Source organism: Aricia agestis, chromosome 10 (assembly GCF_905147365.1).
Source record: "Aricia agestis chromosome 10, ilAriAges1.1, whole genome shotgun sequence".
Lineage (NCBI taxonomy): Eukaryota > Metazoa > Arthropoda > Insecta > Lepidoptera > Lycaenidae > Aricia > Aricia agestis.
In genome coordinates, this window is record NC_056415.1 from 3,445,493 (window position 1) to 3,466,291 (window position 20,799).

The 20,799-nt window shown below is 35.9% G+C and overlaps 1 protein-coding gene and 1 long non-coding RNA gene across 8 annotated transcripts in view; one reads left to right on the plus strand and one right to left on the minus strand.

Moving 5' to 3' along the window:
- The window catches only part of LOC121730922 (cystinosin homolog), a 68,847-nt gene extending 50,516 nt beyond the window's left edge, over positions 1-18,331 (plus strand). For 3 of the 7 annotated variants that reach the window (XM_042120141.1, XM_042120140.1, XM_042120143.1), the window contains 10 exons: positions 1,764-1,856; positions 4,314-4,413; positions 5,519-5,597; positions 5,770-5,891; positions 6,835-7,075; positions 7,867-7,986; positions 8,427-8,597; positions 9,515-9,735; positions 12,569-12,664; positions 12,783-13,831. In XM_042120141.1, coding sequence (XP_041976075.1) covers positions 1,778-1,856; positions 4,314-4,413; positions 5,519-5,597; positions 5,770-5,891; positions 6,835-7,075; positions 7,867-7,986; positions 8,427-8,597; positions 9,515-9,735; positions 12,569-12,664; positions 12,783-12,825 — 1,272 coding nt within the window. In that variant the 5' untranslated portion in view covers positions 1,764-1,777 and the 3' untranslated portion in view covers positions 12,826-13,831. Of the gene's footprint in view, positions 1-1,100; positions 1,312-1,763; positions 1,857-4,313; positions 4,414-5,518; positions 5,720-5,769; positions 5,892-6,834; positions 7,076-7,866; positions 7,987-8,426; positions 8,598-9,514; positions 9,736-12,568; positions 12,665-12,782; positions 13,832-17,926 lie in introns of those variants that run through there. The other 4 variants (XM_042120142.1, XM_042120144.1, XM_042120139.1 and 1 more) reach the window with 4 other exon arrangements.
- Positions 433-14,040, minus strand: LOC121730928. Its single transcript, XR_006036168.1, has 3 exons — positions 14,027-14,040; positions 753-754; positions 433-519 (listed from the first exon to the last, which is right to left on the minus strand). It is a non-coding gene; the product is annotated as an uncharacterized LOC121730928 (long non-coding RNA).
- Positions 18,332-20,799: the final 2,468 nt, after the last annotated feature.

Here is a 20,799-nt window from a genome sequence, read left to right on the forward strand (position 1 = left end):
GGTAATTTCTTACGGTTCATTAATTCCTCCAATAGAGTTGCATAATCGTGGTGACGGGGAAAAGCTCTTGTGAGTAGGTTTTTCCACTCGTCCCATGAATAGTTATAGGAATCCAAGCGGTTAAACCACACCCGTGCTTGACCTTGTAATTTAGATTGAAGGTGAAATGATTTTACTTCTTCGGACCAATCGTAAATATTTCCTAATTGATCAATTTTCTTTAACCAATTCTGCACATTCATATCACGATTTTCAGGATCAAATTCAGGAATTAATTTATCCGTATGGAGTAATTTATCTACCCTCCAATTATTGTTATTTTGAAATTTACTGATTACTTCACTAACCTTTTGCGATATTATGGTATCAACACTTTCGGTTAAGGAGTTATTATCTTCATTGTTACTCACGTGTTCATTACTTCTTATTTTCTTGGATTTTGTATTATTACCAGAATAATGACGCCGGAAACGCTTCATCTTCTTAGCACGTGGTAAAAATGCCACTTCTGAACTTTTACTTAATTTTAAATTAATTAAAAATATAAGAAAACTTTTACGTAGATTTTAAATAAAATAAAAAATAAGAAAAATTAAGTATATTTTCAATCACAGTAACTTAGTACAAAAATTTAGAATAATAATGCCGGCTCCGCTACTAATCACGCCATTTTATATCATCCCCTCTCCTCTCCTCGCCTCTCCCGCCAGTCTCCTCTGTTGCACCCTTCACCCCTCCTCCGATTATCGCACCACTCCACTCCGCCCGTTACAATTGTTTAAAAAGAGCTGTCGAAGACGAATGGCAGTGTGCGGAAAAACCAGTAATGGTTTATGTTACACTGTATTAGATTAAGTTTGTGATTGTATTTTCTTTATTGTTTATTAAATAAAAAATAAAAATAAAAATGTGCGTGTGCGTGATATTTAAGTGTATGTATAAAGAAAATATAAGTTTTTCTGTTGGTAAAATAAGGTTCAGGATAAAATTTATCGCATATTTATCAATGTCTTAGATTACTGTTTTTACGGGTGAAATATTTTATTACATATTATTGCATTGCATATTATTTTTCGATAATATTTTCAGAATAGTTTTTGAAACAGTGAACAGTCTAGTGTTAGTTGTTACCTTGACATAGAACTTCTGTCATAGGTTTTTACCTAATAACAGACGGATTGTAGTGTACTGACGCAGTCAAGTTTGTAGATTCTCCCTAAACATCCTATTGTATAATTGTGTACATTAACAACTTTCCGTTCGTCAACTAAATCGGTTGTGGTACTCAAATACTATTGCCATTAAATTTTGGTATGTGCTTAGATCTGTTTAAAAATTGATAAAAATATATTCGAAATGTCTATAAAACTTCTATTGATTGTACAATATACGTTTTAGTTTTTCAAGTTTTACGGCTGTTTGGTCAGCCATTAAAAATGTTTTAATATTTGTATGAGTTCGTTGTGTTAATGCAATTTGTAGAGATTTCATAAACAACGAAACTATCTCAATTAAAACATCACGTTAAGGTGCTTCGGCCTACGATACATTGAACTGTAAACATCGGAATATTTATTTACTTACAACTAAAATTTCTACTCATTGACTGTGCCAAGATTTTGCAAATGAAAATTCTTACTTTTATTCTTACACCATTTCTATGGTGAAGTACACTATGAGAGTACACATAAATTATAGAAGACGTAATATAAAATGCTTTTAGATTATTTGGTTCATTTTTTAACCTTATTTTTTTGTTACAGATAAATAACACAAGATGGAGCGCGCAAGTTCAGGTTTCCACCCGCACCGTCATCATAGGATAACTTTCTGCCTCGTCGCCATGTTTCTCATAGGTAATTAGACTTGCTATAAAACGATTTTACTTACTTTGAATATTTGATTAACTGCCTATAAATGGAATTCCACTAGCTTTGGTAAAGGTGGATATTATATTATCATGATTAATGTCGCGGGCAAAAACAGCTAAGGGTGGGTTGCACCAACTTACTTTAACTATAACTTTAACCATAACAAAATGTCAAATGAACTGTTCCTAGTAAAAGTCCATAATGGACGCCATATTTGACGATAACTTTAACCTTAACTTTAGTTATAGTTAAGGTTAAAGTTATCGCCTCTGGTGCAACTTACCCTAAGGATTACTGCATATTTGACTTCACTCTCTAGATATTGGCAAAATTCAAAAATACGTTTCAAAACAAGAGTTTCTCGATATCGATATTGTTACTCGAGCAACCCTATTAGTTTAACATTTAAATCATGTTGCGGTTGCAGTCACAAATATTGCAATAATTATTATAAAATATGTATATTAGAATACGGGATATTATTAAATGCACATCAGAATAATTTTTCAGCATACTACCTTTACTCCGCTAATTAACTGAATGCATACCAGAAAAACTAATGCTGATCAAAAAAAACAATTGATTAACTGAACATGCCCTTCAAAAAAAACTTAAACATCATACAAAACGAGACGACCTTTATAACCGAATTCACACCAAAAATATGGTTCATACATCAGATATATTACTTGTAAAACTAAAATTTAAATTGTTTATCAAAAATACTTACTTGCACTCTAAATTGGAGAATCTTACAACGGAATTTCTAAAAACGATATCGAAAGGTGCAACCACAATAAAATCAATTTCTATTATCAAAACAAGTCTACAAATTAATAAATCGTGCAACTAAAATGTTTTTAACCTTACTTTATTATCTTTTTGTTTCTCTGTTTTACTGAAAAACATGTTGAGGCCTCCTCATCTAACGCCGCACTCACTCCTTTGCGGTCGCTCTTTACTCTTTAGCGACCACAGATATATCTTGATCTATATCTGTGTTAGCGACAAAGATTTTTGGTAATTTTGATGAGATATGGTGAAAGATTTAATCATTCCAAAACTATATAATTCAAGGTTTCTTGATAAAAATTAAGAAAATTATCAAAATTCACTACTGTATTGTAATTGTATCGGTTAATAAATTTATTAATGATTCTTAAATAATTAATAGCAATGTTGGCCCAATACTTGATTGGGTTAGGTTAGATGGCTAAGGCGGGGAGCGTAGCGCAGCGTAGCTCCCGCCTTAGCCATCGTGGTTATTTTTTGTGAACCACCCAGAAGTAGATGATATGAGACGTCGACTCATAATAGAAGCCAGTTGCTTTTTTCTTTTTTTTTCTTTAGTAGCTTGCCAACCCCTAGAGTGCAATTCCTAAGCCGGAGGCCTAATTATTTTGCAATATATCGGTAAGGAACCCTTTGTGCGTGAATCCAGCTCGCTCCTTGCCGATTGTTTATTATATTATTGTTTATAAACTGAATTACCATTCACTGTGCCAAAGTTTGTTGAACTAAGGAATTGTTAGATATACTATTTTAATAATAGTTATTCGTTCAGTAAAACAGTTTCGCAAATAACTTTAAATAGTATGCTCAATTCGCATTATTTAGCACCCTAAATAATGCGAATTAATATTAATAATTAGTGTGCAAGTCAGTATTTTTGGTGAAACTTTCAAATATTTTGATCGAGAAAAGGGAATATAGGTACAGATATTGATTTAAATACATGCCTTAGAAAACTACAGTCAAACACCTATTTAGCACAAGTTATGAAGTAACTATTACTAATGTTATGTTTTATTTCCAAACAGGAAGTATACCTATTTGTTTCATATCTTGTACACTGAAAAGTGACAAGTAAAAATTTAATTATTTAAATTTCATTTTAAATAGAAACTAGCGACCCGCCCCGGCTTCGCATGGGTATAAAATATATTATAGCCTATGTCACTCACTGAAAAAATGATTAAAATTTAAAATCGTTTCACTAGTTTTGAATTATATGTATTACTACCCGTGGCCGTAACGCCGCAAAAGCTACGTCCCGCAATTTTTAAAACTGTAATTAATATCTTCGAAAATATTCATTTAAATCATATATGCTGTAAAGGGCCATAGATCTATATTAAATCAATAATGTTTTTAAAGTATTAAACTAAATAAGGTCTAAGGATTAATGCCGTATTGGTTAAAATCGCTTTGACAATTATTCGTATTAAAAAGTAAATTACAAAAGAATGTTATTGTGGGATATCCATAAGAGATAGACATAATATACTTACCATCGCGAAGTTTTCTGTTGACCTTTTCATTGTGTACAATACTTAGTACATTATTTTGATTAAATAAAATCACGAAGAAATAATTTTCATAATATTATCGCTTATCTCAGGCTCAGGCGATTAATTTGCTCGTTTATTTTGATGTTTCCAGCGCTCCCCATCGGCCAGTGCCAGATAGAGAAGATGTATACGGACGTGTCGGACATCATGATGCTGGTTGACGAGACGAGGCTTTTCAATTTGGTGCAAGTGTGAGTACTACATTTTACTACTATATAATATTTTCTTAGGCCGGTATAAATAGTCAGTACTTAAGATGCTACCCTGCCTCAAGACGCGGTTCGGCTCTGTGATTGGTCCAAATTTTGACAGGCAACCAATAAGCTTCGTATTTGTGACATCGGCGGCGCTAGTGTCGAACAGCGTAGATATTTTTTTTTAATCTATGGACGCTTCACACCACGTCAGTCTGGCCCCGTGCTAAGTACGAAGGACTTGTGTTACAGGTACCAGACAACGGAAATATATTTAATACTTTTATACTATACATATATTTAAGATTTTTATTATATCATACACATATTTAATACACATCCAAGACCCAGGAACTTTTTGAAAAACGTTTTGTTCCGTCGGCGGGATTCGATCACTTGACCCCCGGCTTGAGTTAACAACAGCCCACCAACTGAGCCACAGAGGTCGTCAAAATTGATGTCGGGGAATTGGAAGCGCATTTTTTATTGCATTAAATGCCTTATTATGATGACAGTAAGCATGTTAATGCTATATGGATTTTTGGTGCTGCCAAACTACATAGTACGTACGTACTTAATCAAAATAAAATCAGATTTATGCAGTCGTAAAAGATAAGATTGTATGTCAATACGTCAAACGCGTCGTTTTAAGATTAGATTATTGTTTAATTTGTGTACATTCGTGATTAAAAATCCAAAGCAATCGCTCGTGTTATGTAAATAGTAAAACATATTGATTGTTTGAATTTTTTAAATAATTTTGACGTAAGTAATCTAAAAGAGGTATGTACAGGGCTATAATAATCTTTTATATTTAAAATAGGTATGTATGATACTTTTTAAAAGGTTTTTAATGTTACAAATAAAATTATCAATGCCCTTACAAAATTTTTTGTGCTGGACGATAAAAGTAATTTAGGCGTAAGACAGTGTTTCAAACATTAAGTATATTCACAAATATACAAAGTTACACGACGATATAAAACTTTTATAAGCGTATTTTATTATTTTTTATTTTATTTATATAAAATCTATTGCATTTAAATTAACATCTTCTACTTTAATTATTAATTAATAAGTAAAATGACTTATCTGTTTCTAGGGGCGAATACAACACAACACTCTCCATCTCCGCAAAAATCCAACATCCGGACATAGTGCAATACGTGCCCCCCGTCCTGGTTATAGTCGGTACTGACAATCCTAACGCTAGTGCGGTGATAGCACACGACATATGCGCCTACGGCAAGAGTCCAGGACATTCGGAGGTTACATTCAACGTGACGCCCAGTGGGATAGTCGAGTGAGTACAACATAGTGTTAGTAGATTAATTATAGTCAATGCTAGTAGAGGTTATAGTCGGCACTGACAATCCTAACGCTAGTGCGGTGATAGCACATGACATATGCGCCTACGGCAAGAGTCCAGGACATTCGGAGGTTACATTCAACGTGACGCCCAGTGGGATAGTCGAGTGAGTACAACATAGTGTTAGTAGATTAATTTTAGTCAAGGCTAGTAGAGGTTATAGTCGGCACTGACAACCCTAACGCTAGTTCGGTGATAGCACATGACATATGCGCCTACGGCAAGAGTCCAGGGCATTCGGAGTACAACATAGTGCTAGTATCGGTTAGTCAATGTTAGTACAGGTTATAGCCGGCACTTATAACCCCAATACCAGTGCGGTGTTAGCACACGACATCTGCGCATATAGGAAGAGTCTGGGACAGTCGGAGGTTACCTCAACGTTACACCTAGCCGATTAGAGTACCACATACGCTATAAACGGTTATAGTCTATGCTAGTCGAAGTTATAGTCAGCATTGACAACAAAAACTACTAGTGTAGTGATAGCACACGCCATCGGCGCCTACGGCAGGAGTCTGGACATTCGGAAGTCTCCTTCAACGCTACTCACAGCGGGATCGTCGAGTGAGTACAACATATTGAGTGCTGACGCCGGTTACAGTGGATACTAATAGAGGCTATAGCCGGCATTGATAACCCCACCATATGAGAGAGAAATTTTGTTCTGAATGGAATAATTTTTTAAGATGCGATATTTTTTAGAGGATATTGTGATAACACAATATCCAAAAATATCGTATCACATATGTTTCTCTGAATGCATGAATGATATTGATAAATAATATTTTGATTAATTAAATGAATAATTATGTAGTAATAACATTGATAAGAATTATGCAAATAAACTAGGTACCTACCATGCAAAGCGTGAAACCATAACCTTTCTTCGTAGTCATCAATATAAAGGCATTAAATGTTGATGAAGTAAAATATCAATACAATAACAACACCTTTATAACTATTATCGTTTTTTTTAACTTAACATATCTATACGGAAAAAAATAAAAGATTTACTTTTTCTAACCTCAATCTTCTCTCTCTTTCAGTCTCGACTCGGTGTTCATGCGAGTGACAGTGATGCACTCTCAGGCGATCTACGTGATATCCGTCATAATGGGATGGATCTACTTCGTGGCTTGGTCGGTGTCGTTCTACCCGCAAATATACATCAATTTCAGAAGGAAAAGCGTCGTCGGACTGAACTTTGACTTTCTCGCTTTGAATATTATGGGCTTCACCATGTATTCCCTGTTCAACTGTGGGCTGTACTTCTCTAAGGCTATTCAGGTGAATATTTTGTTAATAAGCACTTTACAAGTAGTCGTATTCTTATGCTTTTTCAATTAAAACATCCGCACTATGTAAAGCGATGCAATGTTATAAGTAAGTGTGGGTTTTTATTTTTATCTTGTCTGTTAAGTGTTAAGCGACTTGAACCAGGCATGGATCACGTAATTTTACAAAGTCAGCACAAAATGTGGTAGTTTTTTCATTGCAGTGTGCGGACAGTCCGTTAGGGTGGGTTGCACCAACTTACTTTAGCTATAACTGTAACTTTAACTACAATGCTAAATGTCAAATCTTTGGTTAAAGTCAAAAATGGACGCCATATTTAACCATACATAACCTCGACAAGGCTTTGAATGAACGTGGCAAAAAAGGAACTAACGCAGTCTTCATACAAAAACGCCATTTTTGACAGTTTTTTTTTACCAGCAGCGCCCACGTTCATATCAAGCCTTGTCGGACCAGCTGTCATCTGTCAAATTCTGTGGTCAAGGTTAAAGTTAAAGTTAGCCTTTATTTTATTTTTATTTTTATTTTATCAGGAAAACATACAGTGATTTGATTTACAACCTTAAATACTACAAGCCTTAACTTTAACCATAACTTTAACTTTAACCACGCCTCTGGTGCAACCCACCCTTAAAGTTTCACGCTGAGACAAAATGAGAGTCTGAATAAAAAACGCGTCGCAACTCTCGTCACATTTCGTTTTTACCTGTTCCACCGCCTTTTTGTGTCTCGTTATAAAGCTTAGCTAGCTTAGCTCCTAATCATCATGTACAACGTTTCAGGACGAGTACTTCTTCCGCCACCCCCGCAGCCTCAACCCGGTGCAGCTGAACGACGTGTTCTTCTCCATACACGCCGCCTTCGCCACGCTCATCACCATATTCCAGTGCTTCATCTATGAGGTATATAACTCTATACTTTAAACGTCATTGTTATGGTATGGCCATAGAGCCAGGTATGGTATGGCCATAGATATGTGTGGCAAAGTAAGATCTTCCGACCGAGCGAGGTGGTATGCTCGGTTAGGCCGAAGCCCACGTGATTAATTTCAGCTGATTGTATAACATATGGGGTAACGACGCGAGTGAGTGTTTACACTCAGCCTTCTACTCAGTTGCCGCGTCGGACAGCGGCGGCGGCATGACGAGTGGCAGCTTGAGTGACTATTTTAGTATTTACATTCTCGCGGTGCCCACTTCCCTGGCCAACAGGGCTGAATAGAAACCTAATGTTGCGAGTGTCCCTTGGCGGCGGTAGTCGTTTTCCACCAGGTGACCCGTTGGCTCGTTTGCCCCCTTATTTTATTTAAAAAAAAAGCTTAACAATTTAATCTCATTTTCAGCGCGAGAACCAGCGAGTATCGACCGCGGGCCGCACGCTGCTGGGCGGCTTCTGCCTGGTAGTAGTGGTGACCGCGAGCCTGGCGGGCGCGGCGCGCGTCGCCTGGCTCGACTTCCTCTACTACTGCAGCTACATCAAACTGTGTATCACCCTCATCAAATACCTGCCGCAGGTGAGTACAGTGCTGGTCAATCGCGGATCGCAGTTTGGATTTGACTGGTATCGACTATGAGCTCAACGAGAATCACGATTACTGTTCAGCGCTGTAGGCTTCAGAGTTGGTTGTATGTACTACGTATAAAGTTATTTATTTAACTTATAAGGGGGGACCGACGCACTGTCAGTCTTCCCTTCAGGTTGTGCCGCCTAACTCATAGATGGCGCTAAAGGTTATTTTATCAGTTACGTATTGTAAATCCTTATTACCTTACTAAGGTTGGGTTGCAACTTGCACCAAAGGCGTGGTTAAAGTTAAAGTTAAGGTTAAAGTTATGGTTATAGTTAAGGCTAAATTTAACTTTAACTTTAACCTACTAGCTAGGCTAGACTATACTTTAGCTACTACTAGGACAGCTAGTCCAACAAGGTTATAAATGAACGTGGGCTGGGGCGCTGCTGGTAAAGGAGAACTGTCAAAAATGGTGTTTTTGTATGATGACAGTGTTAGTTCCTTTTTTCGCCACGTACATTTAAAACCTTGTCGAGCTCTATGGTTATAATTAAATATGGCGCCTTGATGGCGTCCATTTTTAACTTTAACCAAAGATTTGACATTTTGCATTGTAGTTAAAGTTATAGTTACAGTTATAGTTAAAGTTAGTTGGTGCAACCCAACCTAAGTTCCTGATCCATGTAGACGTATATCGATCAGTGATATATAGATCAGTGATATTGACATCTCTGAACCATTTTTTGCAATTTGAATTTCGGTGTTTCGTCACTTCATACTGTTATGACGTAACCTAGAAGTAAAGAAGTATTACAACGATAGCTGTTCTAATCCATAGTTTTGCTTGCTCACAGCGAGAATTGACATAAACTCACAGTAAATCCTAACGCATATTCTAAATAGACACATATAATTTCTAGGCATACATGAACTACAAACGCAAGTCCACCATCGGTTGGAGCATCGGGAACATATTCTTGGACTTCGTCGGCGGCACCCTCTCCATTCTCCAGATGTTGCTCAACGCGTACAACTACAACGATTGGGTTTCTCTCCAGGGTGACCTGACCAAAGTCGGACTGGGCCTCTTCAGTCTCATATTCGACATATTCTTCATGCTGCAGCACTATGTGTTCTACAGGTATGTTTATTATGTAGCGTTAGAGGCTGGGTAGAATGGCTAAAATTCGGTAACTCCAAATTGAGTGCACACGAAGGCACGTTTGCTATATACTCCGGTTAACAAGTGCCATTTTCTTCAAAACCTGATCCTTTTTATGTTTACTTAAATGTTTATAAATTTTGCATTTTTTTTCAGCCCCTCTTGTAATTTTGATAGGATGTTGTAGATGGTATTCCGAATCGAATGAGATCAAAATCATAATTTTCGGTGCATGAGATCAGGTTTTGACGAAAATGGCACTTGTTGATCAGAGTAATAACGGCAAAAACTAATCTTCTATTTCCATTACAAAGATTACATTTAAAAATACGTTTAGCACTCGGGAACTGCCGTGGTAAAGCTATTGTATTTAGCAGTTAGTCTACAGGCATACGTCTAGTCGCACGCACACAAACACCGTGCCGAAGTCTGCCTAACTGAAACGACGTTAGTCGATGCACGACTGCCCAGGACACCGTTAGATTTAAAATACATTCTTATAAAAAGTTTATCTAGATGGAATAAATATGGCGTTGATTGGTTTTAGATTTTTAGCCATTTTGTAGACCTAGCCGATCACTATCGTTGAAAATAGTTTCTTTATTGAAAGAATATTTTTCGACGATTTGCGATCGTTTTCGCTTGTTTTTTCTGCTATTGTGTTGAACGAATAGTAAACTACAAATTTAACTTCTTAATAAAGGTGATTGCACATTTATTAGTACGCACCGTACGCGCCGCATTTTAGAATTTGTTGTATGAAATGATGTGAAACCTCGAACATTCGTCCGCACCGTATGCGCCGCATTTCGTGTACTATGCGGTGCGTACGACGCGTACGGCGGGTACGATTCTGACAATTAATGTGCGATCAGCTTTAAAACTAGTTATGTATTTTACTATTTTTGTGGCCTGGTTTCGGCTTTCTATCAGCGGTTACTGCCATAGACTTCTTATACATAGTGACTGCTTAAAAAAATTGACGAGTCAGACATATCAAAAGTAAAAGTTAAACAAGGACTAGTTTTCATTTATTTTATTTATAGACTCCAGTAGTTTCGAAGTAGGAGCCTAGCATTTTTTTATCATCTTTTACTTATAAAAATAGTTACACAATGGATACGCTGTACAATGTTTTGTCTATAAGCGCCTTTTCCAATGTTACAGACAGGGACAAAACACTTCTCTTGTACTGTTTAAATGTTTTATTAGTAAGAGCAGTAATGTACAGTTTTATCCTTTATTGCAGAGCACGTGAACATAATAATATTATACCTCATCGGTTATTAGATAACATTTTAAACTTTCGCGTTGCATTTTAATTAAACTTTTTAATCGGGACTTAACGCGACTTATTTAAGTAGTAATGCTACTACGAGTACATACTTTTTCTCCGCGGGTATAAGGTGTCGAGGGGATTGAGAAGACAGAAGGAGAAAACGAGGTATCCAGAGGTGAACCGTCAAGCAGCATTTTTACATTACGTCAAAGGCGTAACGGACAAAATTGGAACAGAGCAGAGGAAATACTCCATTAAGACTGTGTATACTTCGTTACGTAAAATATCACAAGTACTTCGGTCACCAAAGGATTCCTTACCTTTCCAAACTCCTGGGGTTTATAAAATAGATTGTAGCTGTGGTAGTTCGTACATTGGCCAAACGAAACGGACTATTGGCGAAAGAGTGAAAGAGCACATAGCCGCAGTGAAAAATCGCCAGACAAATAAATCCGCGGTAGCAGAACATCTGCTCGATATGGGGACTAATCACTGGATGGAGCTACACGACCCTAAAATCCTCTCTACGGATCGTCATTACCACACGAGAGTAATACGTGAAGCAATTGAAATTAAAAAGTACAAAAATTTCAATCGTGAGGACGGATTTAAATTGTCGCCCGCCTGGAATCCAGTGATCAATAAGTGCAAACCGCGTGTGTCACCTGTGTCTATAAGTGTAAACCCGGATACAGTTAGTGTTGTGTGTCGTAGTGAACCTACTGACTTTCAGTGTATTGGAACACAAATATTGGAAAACTCGAGAGTAGTCGTAGAACCGACCGCCCGGTGCAAACGAAGACGTCGCGCTCCTGCAGTCCCCTCGTGACCACGGCCGTTGCAACACGGCCGAAACGTCGAGAAAAAGTATGTACTTACTCGTAGTAGCATTACTACTTAAATAAGTCGCGTTAAGTCCCGATTAAAAAGTTTAAATATTGTACCTCGTATCTGTGTGAAATTAAGCCTAAATGCTTCGTTTTGGAGGATTAATCGTAGCACTAAGAGTGTGAAAACGAAAAGATGAACATTGAAGTCTATTTCTTTGAGCTTTTAGCAGTCTTAAGTGTATTAGAAGTCTTGGCTTATAATAACATAGTATAAGAGCTTTACTAACATTATCATAAACTATCACGTCATGTTGTCATGACGTCACGTCATGATCATTCGACACGGGACACTTTGCAACAAGAACGAACCATTTTAAAGTTCTGAGATTACAAAGACTTGATGAAACAAGATTTACAAAGAAAAGTCATGAGGACGAGGTAAGAACAGAAGCAAAAAAAGAGGAAGTAAGTTCACTTTACGATTCTATGAAAAAGGAAGAAGCCCAAATCATTGTAGTTGATTAGAAATCACAGATGCTTCTATGAACGTAAAGCAGACGCTTCGCTTGCGGGACGCACCGTGCACTCAATGTTCGCAACGTTCGTTCGAATTTCGAACGGGATTCAAAATAGCGCTGACGCTTTAGATGTTTTTTTTATTTTTTCGGCGTAACGGCTAAGATTTTTTTATGGATATTTTCAGAAGAGACAAGAAGTATATAATAGTTGACACTAGCGATGAGGGTTCAGATAATATGGCGAGCGGTGTTGGGAGCGAGTATAGTTTAGTGCGCAGGTGGTATGTATAAACTAGTGTAAATACACGGTGAGGTATACTAACATAACTATAACGGCAACTTACTAACAAATATTACACCCCTTGAAGACGGGTCCTAGGTTTTATTTTTTATTTTTAGGCACGCGGACGAAAAGATGTACGATTTGGAGGCAAAGGCGTGAGATCTACACTGCATCGAGTATTTAAACGGCTAGATAATTTTAATTTTAAATTTTGGAACTACATTTTGTTGAAAGACATATTTTATTAGCTAGATGTAACGTAAACTTCTCATTGATGATATACAAGAAACGCTAGTATTTTTGTTATAAGAGTTAAATATCAACTTTTTACTTAAATCCAAATACACATGGATGGATTTCTCTTTATTAAAAATTTGAAATTTCGATAGACCACACGACAATAATAATTAAATTTTAATGTGCCTTAAATGTAGGTAATATGAATGTGTTCTAAAACGCATTTTTTGTAGAAGTTTATGCTATCTTTTGGAATATTTTCTAGTAAAAATATAATTGTATTTAATTCACAACGTTGTTATAAAATTAGTATTAGTGATTCAGAGCTCAAAAATGCGACATGGGGAGAACTTTTGTTATAACACTGCCTTTGAAAATAATAGTTTTGGGCGTTACTAAAATAGAATTGATTATTTAACAATGTCAGCAGTTCCTGCCATAAAATAAGTTTTTATATTCTAAAGATCTGATGAACTTGCTAAAATTTTAAATAATAGATAAACAGTATTTTTGTTTTGTTATTTGTCATAAGTTTTAGATAAATTAATTTGTTTTATACTACTTTGTTTAACATCTTCACGTTTAAAATGACTCATGCTCTTCGATACAGGGTGTGTTGAAATGTTAATACTTTTAAGACTTTGGGAATCACAGAACAAAATATATAAATATAAAAATAAAAGTAACTTAAATTAAGAGGTTTTGTTATCAAATTAAAAAATTATATACTTACTATCAGGATCTATCAAGACGTAGACGGCGTACGTCTTGATAGATCCTGAGTAATATGTAATTTTAAGTAATTTGTTCTGTGATGTCTGTATATTACAAAGTCAATTTATTGTTTATAATCCTTGTTATATCTTTATTATGACGAAGTCATGTCGAACTGTGATGAAATACACATTTTATATTAAAATGTGCGTTATGAATCATTGCATTTTTGATTTAACCCCTATTTTCATACTTTCCACATGCGAGGACTATAATTAAGTATTATTTGATAAATGTAATTGTATTTTATAGTGTATACTGTTTTTATAATAAACTTGTCTTGGTTTTGCTGTGTTTTATTTCATAATTTTAAAGTAATCAATAGACTATGTTGCTGTAAATATAAGACAGACTTTTAATTACAACACTGCCATAGTAATAGGGAATATTATGCAAAGGTAGCATCCAAAGGAGCAGAGGGCGCTTCTGGCACGTCAACAATTCGACCAAAATTTGACATGTCGCACACGTCATATGAGAATATTATTGAGGGCGTTCGCTGCGTTGAACGTGTGCCCGGCGCGGGCGCCGTGCGCTCGCCAGTCGTCGTGCGACGGCTGACCCGCCTTGAACGCAGCGCGGCTGCTCTATGGCTGACATAAAATAAGCACGCCGCGCGGGTGGCCGCCCCGGGCGCACGCTTAACGCAGCGAACGCGATTAAAGAAATGTCAAACGTCGAACAAAACTTTTATGTTTTCTGTCTGTGACTGTGCTGCTGCCTAGCGTAAAACTATTGCAGTAATATAATATCCCGTTTTTTATTAATTTATAAAAAACTTTAATATGTAACTAATAAACATAAATAAACATCTCATATACTTATAGCTTTTGCAGTAAAAAAGTACTAATATCATTTTATAAATAGTATGTATTGAAACATGCTGTATAGTGACCTAATAACTATTGTTTTAGCAACAAAATTATCGCTGTACATAGTTGTAACCTGTAAATAACGTGAGATAAATTATACATTATGATAATGTCGATGATAATAATAATTAGTCATATGACCATCGCAGAGCATTGACCAGACTATATGACCTGGAAGATATAATGCGGTAAGAATATTATATCTGCACAATTCAATGCATACGATTACATACATAATATATATTATAGATAAATATTATAATCTTAGTAGGTAGAACACAGTATTTTTTAAAGGGAAAGGTGGAAATGTGTTGTGGGCCAAAGCACACATTTCCACCTCTGTATCTCCTGTGTCGCCAGGATCGACAGCGCTATCCAATCACAAAATCCCTTTGATCTCAAAAATCTCATGGAGCCCGATGGATATGCTTGCCTAAGTAGGATATACAGTAAGGCATAAGTATTAGGATGTTTATCTTAAGCATCGGGGTACCAATTCTAGTACCTCCAAACTTCGATTGATTCTAAGGCGCCCGGGTAAAACAGCCTAAAATCACACCGTGATTGGAGATATTAGAATCTACACCCTATGAGACTGTCATACATTTTACATTCAGCGCGCGAGTGTCAAATGTATGATAGTGAATGCTGCATTCGACGAAGTATTTAGTAGAACAAGTATTAATGTAGGTAGGTAGAAACTTGTAAGTATAAATCGAAGTCTCTTTTCTGGACTGAGAACTTGAGCAATCTACCGAGCCTAAGTAGAAACCTGAACTTCTTTTAACCAATTATTCTTCTACATCTTAAGAGCTACATGCCTACAACGCGGCGCAGCAGAAGCAGTGACGGAAGCGTCCTCTACACTCCCAGCAAAATTTAGTGTGTAGGTATCTGTAATGTGCATACAGGGTGCAGAGTCCATTGGAATTTAGTTTGTTAAACAGTTCGTCAGACGATGAATTAGAAAGTGAGATTTTATCGCATCGATTCCTGGATTTTATATATGTCGTAGGATGATTTGATAAATCCGTGTTTTTGCGAAATCCCTAGAATTTTCGCGAAAATTCTAGGGATTTCGCGAAAACACGGATTTATCAAATCATCCTACGACATATATATACTAGCTGTCCCGGCAAACGTTTCTTTGCCATATAAAGTATTTCGCCCGTATTATTTTATTGAAGTGACTAAATAAGTATGACACCATGGCAACGTCCATCGCTATCCCGTCGCACAAACAATGGTTGCCGTCAGTCTCATCCATAGACATAATATATATCAATATAATAAGTACCCAGTAGCCGATTCTCAGACCCACTGAATATTATGCATATAAATTTTGGTTAAGATCAGTAAAGCCGTTTCGGAGGAGTACGCGGCCTAACATTGTGACACGAGAATTTTATATATTTAAGATATACTCAATTAAAAGTAAATAATAGTAGATACTTAATTAAAAGTAAATACTATGTGTCTTAATTCATATTACTGAGTATTTACTCTGGCCTGAGTAAATACTACAGTGCTTACCCATCCCTAGTCACTCCCAACTTACACCATAATTCTTACTCTTTAATGTGCCTTAGGCATAACTCTCCTAAACCTCAACTATTTCTATGTACACAATCTTCATTATTTTGAAGACGGTACCAGCTAAGAATGCTGAGTTCTATGACAAAATATTTTTAATATTTAAGACTGGTACCGACTTCAAAATAATGAATATTGTGTACATAGAAATAGTTGAGGTTTAGGAGAGTTATGCATAAGGCACATTAAAGAGTAAGAATTATTTAACACTTTTTTGTTCATTATAAATTATTATTGTTTTTACCCTGGAAGTCGGTTTTAATTTTTTGTTAAAAATAATAATTTCACTCTTTTTAGTCATATTTAATAAGCTGGTTTATTGTACAGACTAATGTGTTATGCTTAGTGACTGGATCCGACAGCTCGCTATTAATCAAGAAATCATAAAATTAATGTTCATACGCCTGTCTTTAAAGGCTCTAAAGTACTGTTCAGTGAATTTATTTCTATCATTACACTCATGGAAACTCATCAGCTCAACATAATATAATATTATGCTCAAATATAACTATAATCGTCCTTATAATTAATTTTAAGGAGAATAACATACCTCACAGATCTTATGATCAAATTGCTAACTTGGTAACCTAAACACCAAGATCGAATCATTTACATTGAAATAGCATTATAATTTTGTAAGTCGTTCGAAAAAATTCGGGTTTCGTTCCTAGAGACGATTAAAAGTACCAATAATAAGGGTTATTATAATTAGATAATTCATGGCGTGGTGACTGGTGGTAGTGAAAATGATGATGATTATTGAAATTTGCATAGTAGTATATGCTTTCAGTTCTTAAGACAACGCCGAAACCCCCAAACATGTATCTATAAGGAGTAAGGAATTCTGTTCACCACCTTCGAACCATGGTATATCCTGGGGCAAAATCTTACTTTTTGGTAACATATGCCTGGAATACTTCATATGAAACCAAAAAAATCATATTATGTTTCCATTTGAATTTTGAGGAGTTCCCTCGATTACTCATGGATCCCATCATCAAGTCACCACTTTTCTGAACATGGTACCAAATTGGAGTAATACCCTATACAACAAAACAAAAATTTTGAAAATCGGTTCACAAACGGCGGAGTAATCGTTGAACATACATAAAAAAAAAAAACATCCACAGCCGAACGTATAACCTCCTCGTTTTTGGAAGTCGGTTAAGTGTATTCCCGTGTACACAGCATGAGTAGGGATAGCGTTGAGCTACGTGTGCACCATCGAGCAAGCTACGTGAGTCATTTCGTGCGTAGCGTGTCCGTGGGTTGCAGTCAGTGACGGATTAACCCTTAATCAAATTAAGCAATTGCCTAGGGCATCACGTCTGAGGGGGCACCAGAAGAAGGACAAAAAACATCCGTCCTTAGGGCATCACGTCTCACCACTCTCACTCCACTAAAAACCTCACCAAAAAAGTTTTTAAAAATAACTAATGTTTTTAGGTGGTAAAAGCTTCAAGACCGATTCTAGTTGACATACGGATGGGGGGGGGGGGGGGGGGGGGGGCTACACAGCCATGAATTGCTTAGGGCATCAAGTAGTGTTAATCCGTCACTGGTTGCAGTGGACACAGTCACATATATTTTCTTAGTTCATACAAAGCGAAGCTTGACGCACGTGCGTAGTCTCTTCGTGCGCTGCGGTGGAATGGCGCCTTAAGGCTTTCCTTTTAGCCATTTCTTCCTAATTTCTCTATGTCCTACGTGTAAAGTGATACAGGAAGTATCACGTCAAATGTGATCTTGATCTACATTATCCTAAATAACATTTTCTTTTCCAGGCACTCGAGATACGACGCTATCCCCGGCACAACCCACAGTTCAGAGGCGAGCGAAGACGAGGACCATACTATATTCGAGCCCGTTCCTGGCCCAGAAACACCGTATCAAGGGGAACCAACTTAAAAACAACTCCAGAAACGATCTTATTACGATGAAAATAAGGTTCATAAGTGCGGCTTGTCATAAAGTAAAGCCTGACAGAATTTTTCGGCTGTCGCATGTCTTACAGATACTGCATACACAGAGACAGAGAAAAAAAATTTAGATTTTCTTTGAGAGAGTTTAAAGAGATAGGAGTGAATATATTTTTGGACTTTGTGCAAAAGTTGGAAGGATGATAGTGCTAAGAAATATTTAACAGGAGTGATAAAAGACAATAATAAGGTCAATGTGTCGAAGTCCGTCTGGGAGGTAAGTCCGTCTAGCGGCAATAACTTCCATATTTGAACGACTAGTTTCATATGGCTCAGTGGGTAAAACAATATTGCAAAGTTAGTTTGATCTAAGAAACAGACATGTCGCTACTAACTACCTGTTACGAAAAAAACGATCTCAAATTTTTTTTCCGTTTTGTACTCGCAATCGGAGTGTAAGTCTCTGCCAAAAAAATAAAAAAAAAGTGGGAATACGAAGGAGTTTTTGGAGTTTCTTGGATTACATAAGTAATTTAGTGATCCTTTTACTTATTACTGGTGTTCGATTCGTTAATATCGCTTTAATTTCGTTATTATCACCTGCAACATGTGTCTAACCTAAAATTGCAATAATTGGGAAGTCCGTCTAGTTTTCATAAGAAAAGGCCGTCATATGCCGGTCTTGCATAGAATCAGATATTGTCAACCTTTTCAAATATACATGTCTTTATTGTTAATTTGCATTTAAACTATGGACTATTAAATCATAGCATTACCCAAATGACACCCAAAACACGAAAAGAGCATACAAGAGGGGCTGATAAAAATTGCAAAAGTTATAAACTACTAAGTAAAAAAAGAAGGGTTTGGTTTTTTTAATATTCCAAAAACCAAAAATTATTTGAGATAATCAAAATTTGAAAAAAGATTCTTAAAGAGCAGGAAATTTTCTTAAAAAATCCTACGTCCCGGACCAACAACCCTTATAATTTTAATTGAGCGGCGAAAAAGACTTCGACTCATTGACCTTACATAATATTATAATATCAACAACTTATGAAATTAGACCTAACTATACGTTTTTTTTACATTTTTTTATTCAAATTCTTAATTTTAAAATGTTATGAAAGGTAATTTTTATAGGCAGACTTTATAAAGTCTACCTTGACTAATGACTATAATAATAATAATAGATTAGTAAGTAGGTACATAATATATTATAGATTTTTTTTCAAGTAGGTAAGTATAATTTTTAACATCATAATAATAATATGCTTAGTAACTATTTGTTAATGTAAGTGTAAATCTAATTACTTATTAATCAACGTATTTTTGTATTCTTACCTAATATCTAATTACTTAATAAAATATTTAGTAATATAATGATAATGTATTTATTCTAATTCCTGTACTTACCATTTAAACTATTAAGCGAATCTGATGAGATGATTAGATTCCTTTTATCCTGCTTCCTACTAATATTATAAAGGCGAAAGTTTGTTTGGATGTATGGATGTATGGATGTTTGTTACTCTTTCACGCAAAAACTACTGAACGGATTTTAATGAAACTTTACAATAATATAGCTTATACATCAGAATAACACATAGGCTACAATTTTAACCGACTTTCAAAATGGGGGAGGTGTTATTTTCGTTTTCTTATGTTCAACGATTACTACGCCGTTTGTTAACCGATTTTCAAATTTTTGCTTTTGGTATATAGGGTATCATCCCAATTTGGTATTATATTCACAAAAGTGGTGATCTGATGAAGGATCCATAAGTAATCGAGGGAACTCCTCAAAATTTATAGGGAAACATGTGGTGACTTCGGTTGTGAATTTGTAATCAACGCGGCAAGCGACCGCGATCAAAAAACCGGCCAAGTGCGTGTCGGGCCACGCGAAATATAGGGTTCCGTAGTGCCGCTAGTTTTTGATAATAATTTTTGTATAGTCAATGAAAAATGAAAATACATATTTTATAACGTGTTTTACTGTACGCGTAATTTGAACGAAAAGTTCCTTTATACTTCGCCGAATACATTTTTTTAGTCAATCGACTATTAGCGTACCCAATAATTATATAATTATATAATAAAAATATAATTTATAAAGTCTTCTTAGCCATGATAATTTTCCTTTTAAATTCAGCATATTTCCTACTCCCGTGAATTTTTTCAAATTTCCAGAAGCACCCGTTTAGCTGGTAAAAGGGGGGACACTGTACTCTAACGAGTTTTTCCACTTTAAAACTTCATATTTTACAAATGGATCCCTAAATCGGAAAATGATCTAAGAATACTCAAAATATTCCACGCACACGCACGCGAAAAAAAAAACCATTCCTGCTTCATGTGTGGGGAGGGAGGTACCATATATTTTTTTAGATTTTATGTACCATTTTGTAGGCATTATTAATATGTACATTTATAACGATTTACAGCTTTGTAGTCATACTTATAGTCTATGAGAAAAACCGTGGACAGACAGACGGACAAACAGACAGACAGACAGACGGACGGACAGACCGAAACTATAAGGGTTCCTTGTTCACTACGGAATATAATATAGGTTATAGGTTAGGTTAGCCTTTTTATAGTTGGAGAAAAGAAGTGTTTTTTTCTCGATTTTGTTACAAATCAAATCAAATCAAAATATTTTTATTCAGAGTAATTTTTTTACAAAAACTTTACCGAACGTCGATACTACGGTGCCTACCACTGGTTCGGGAACT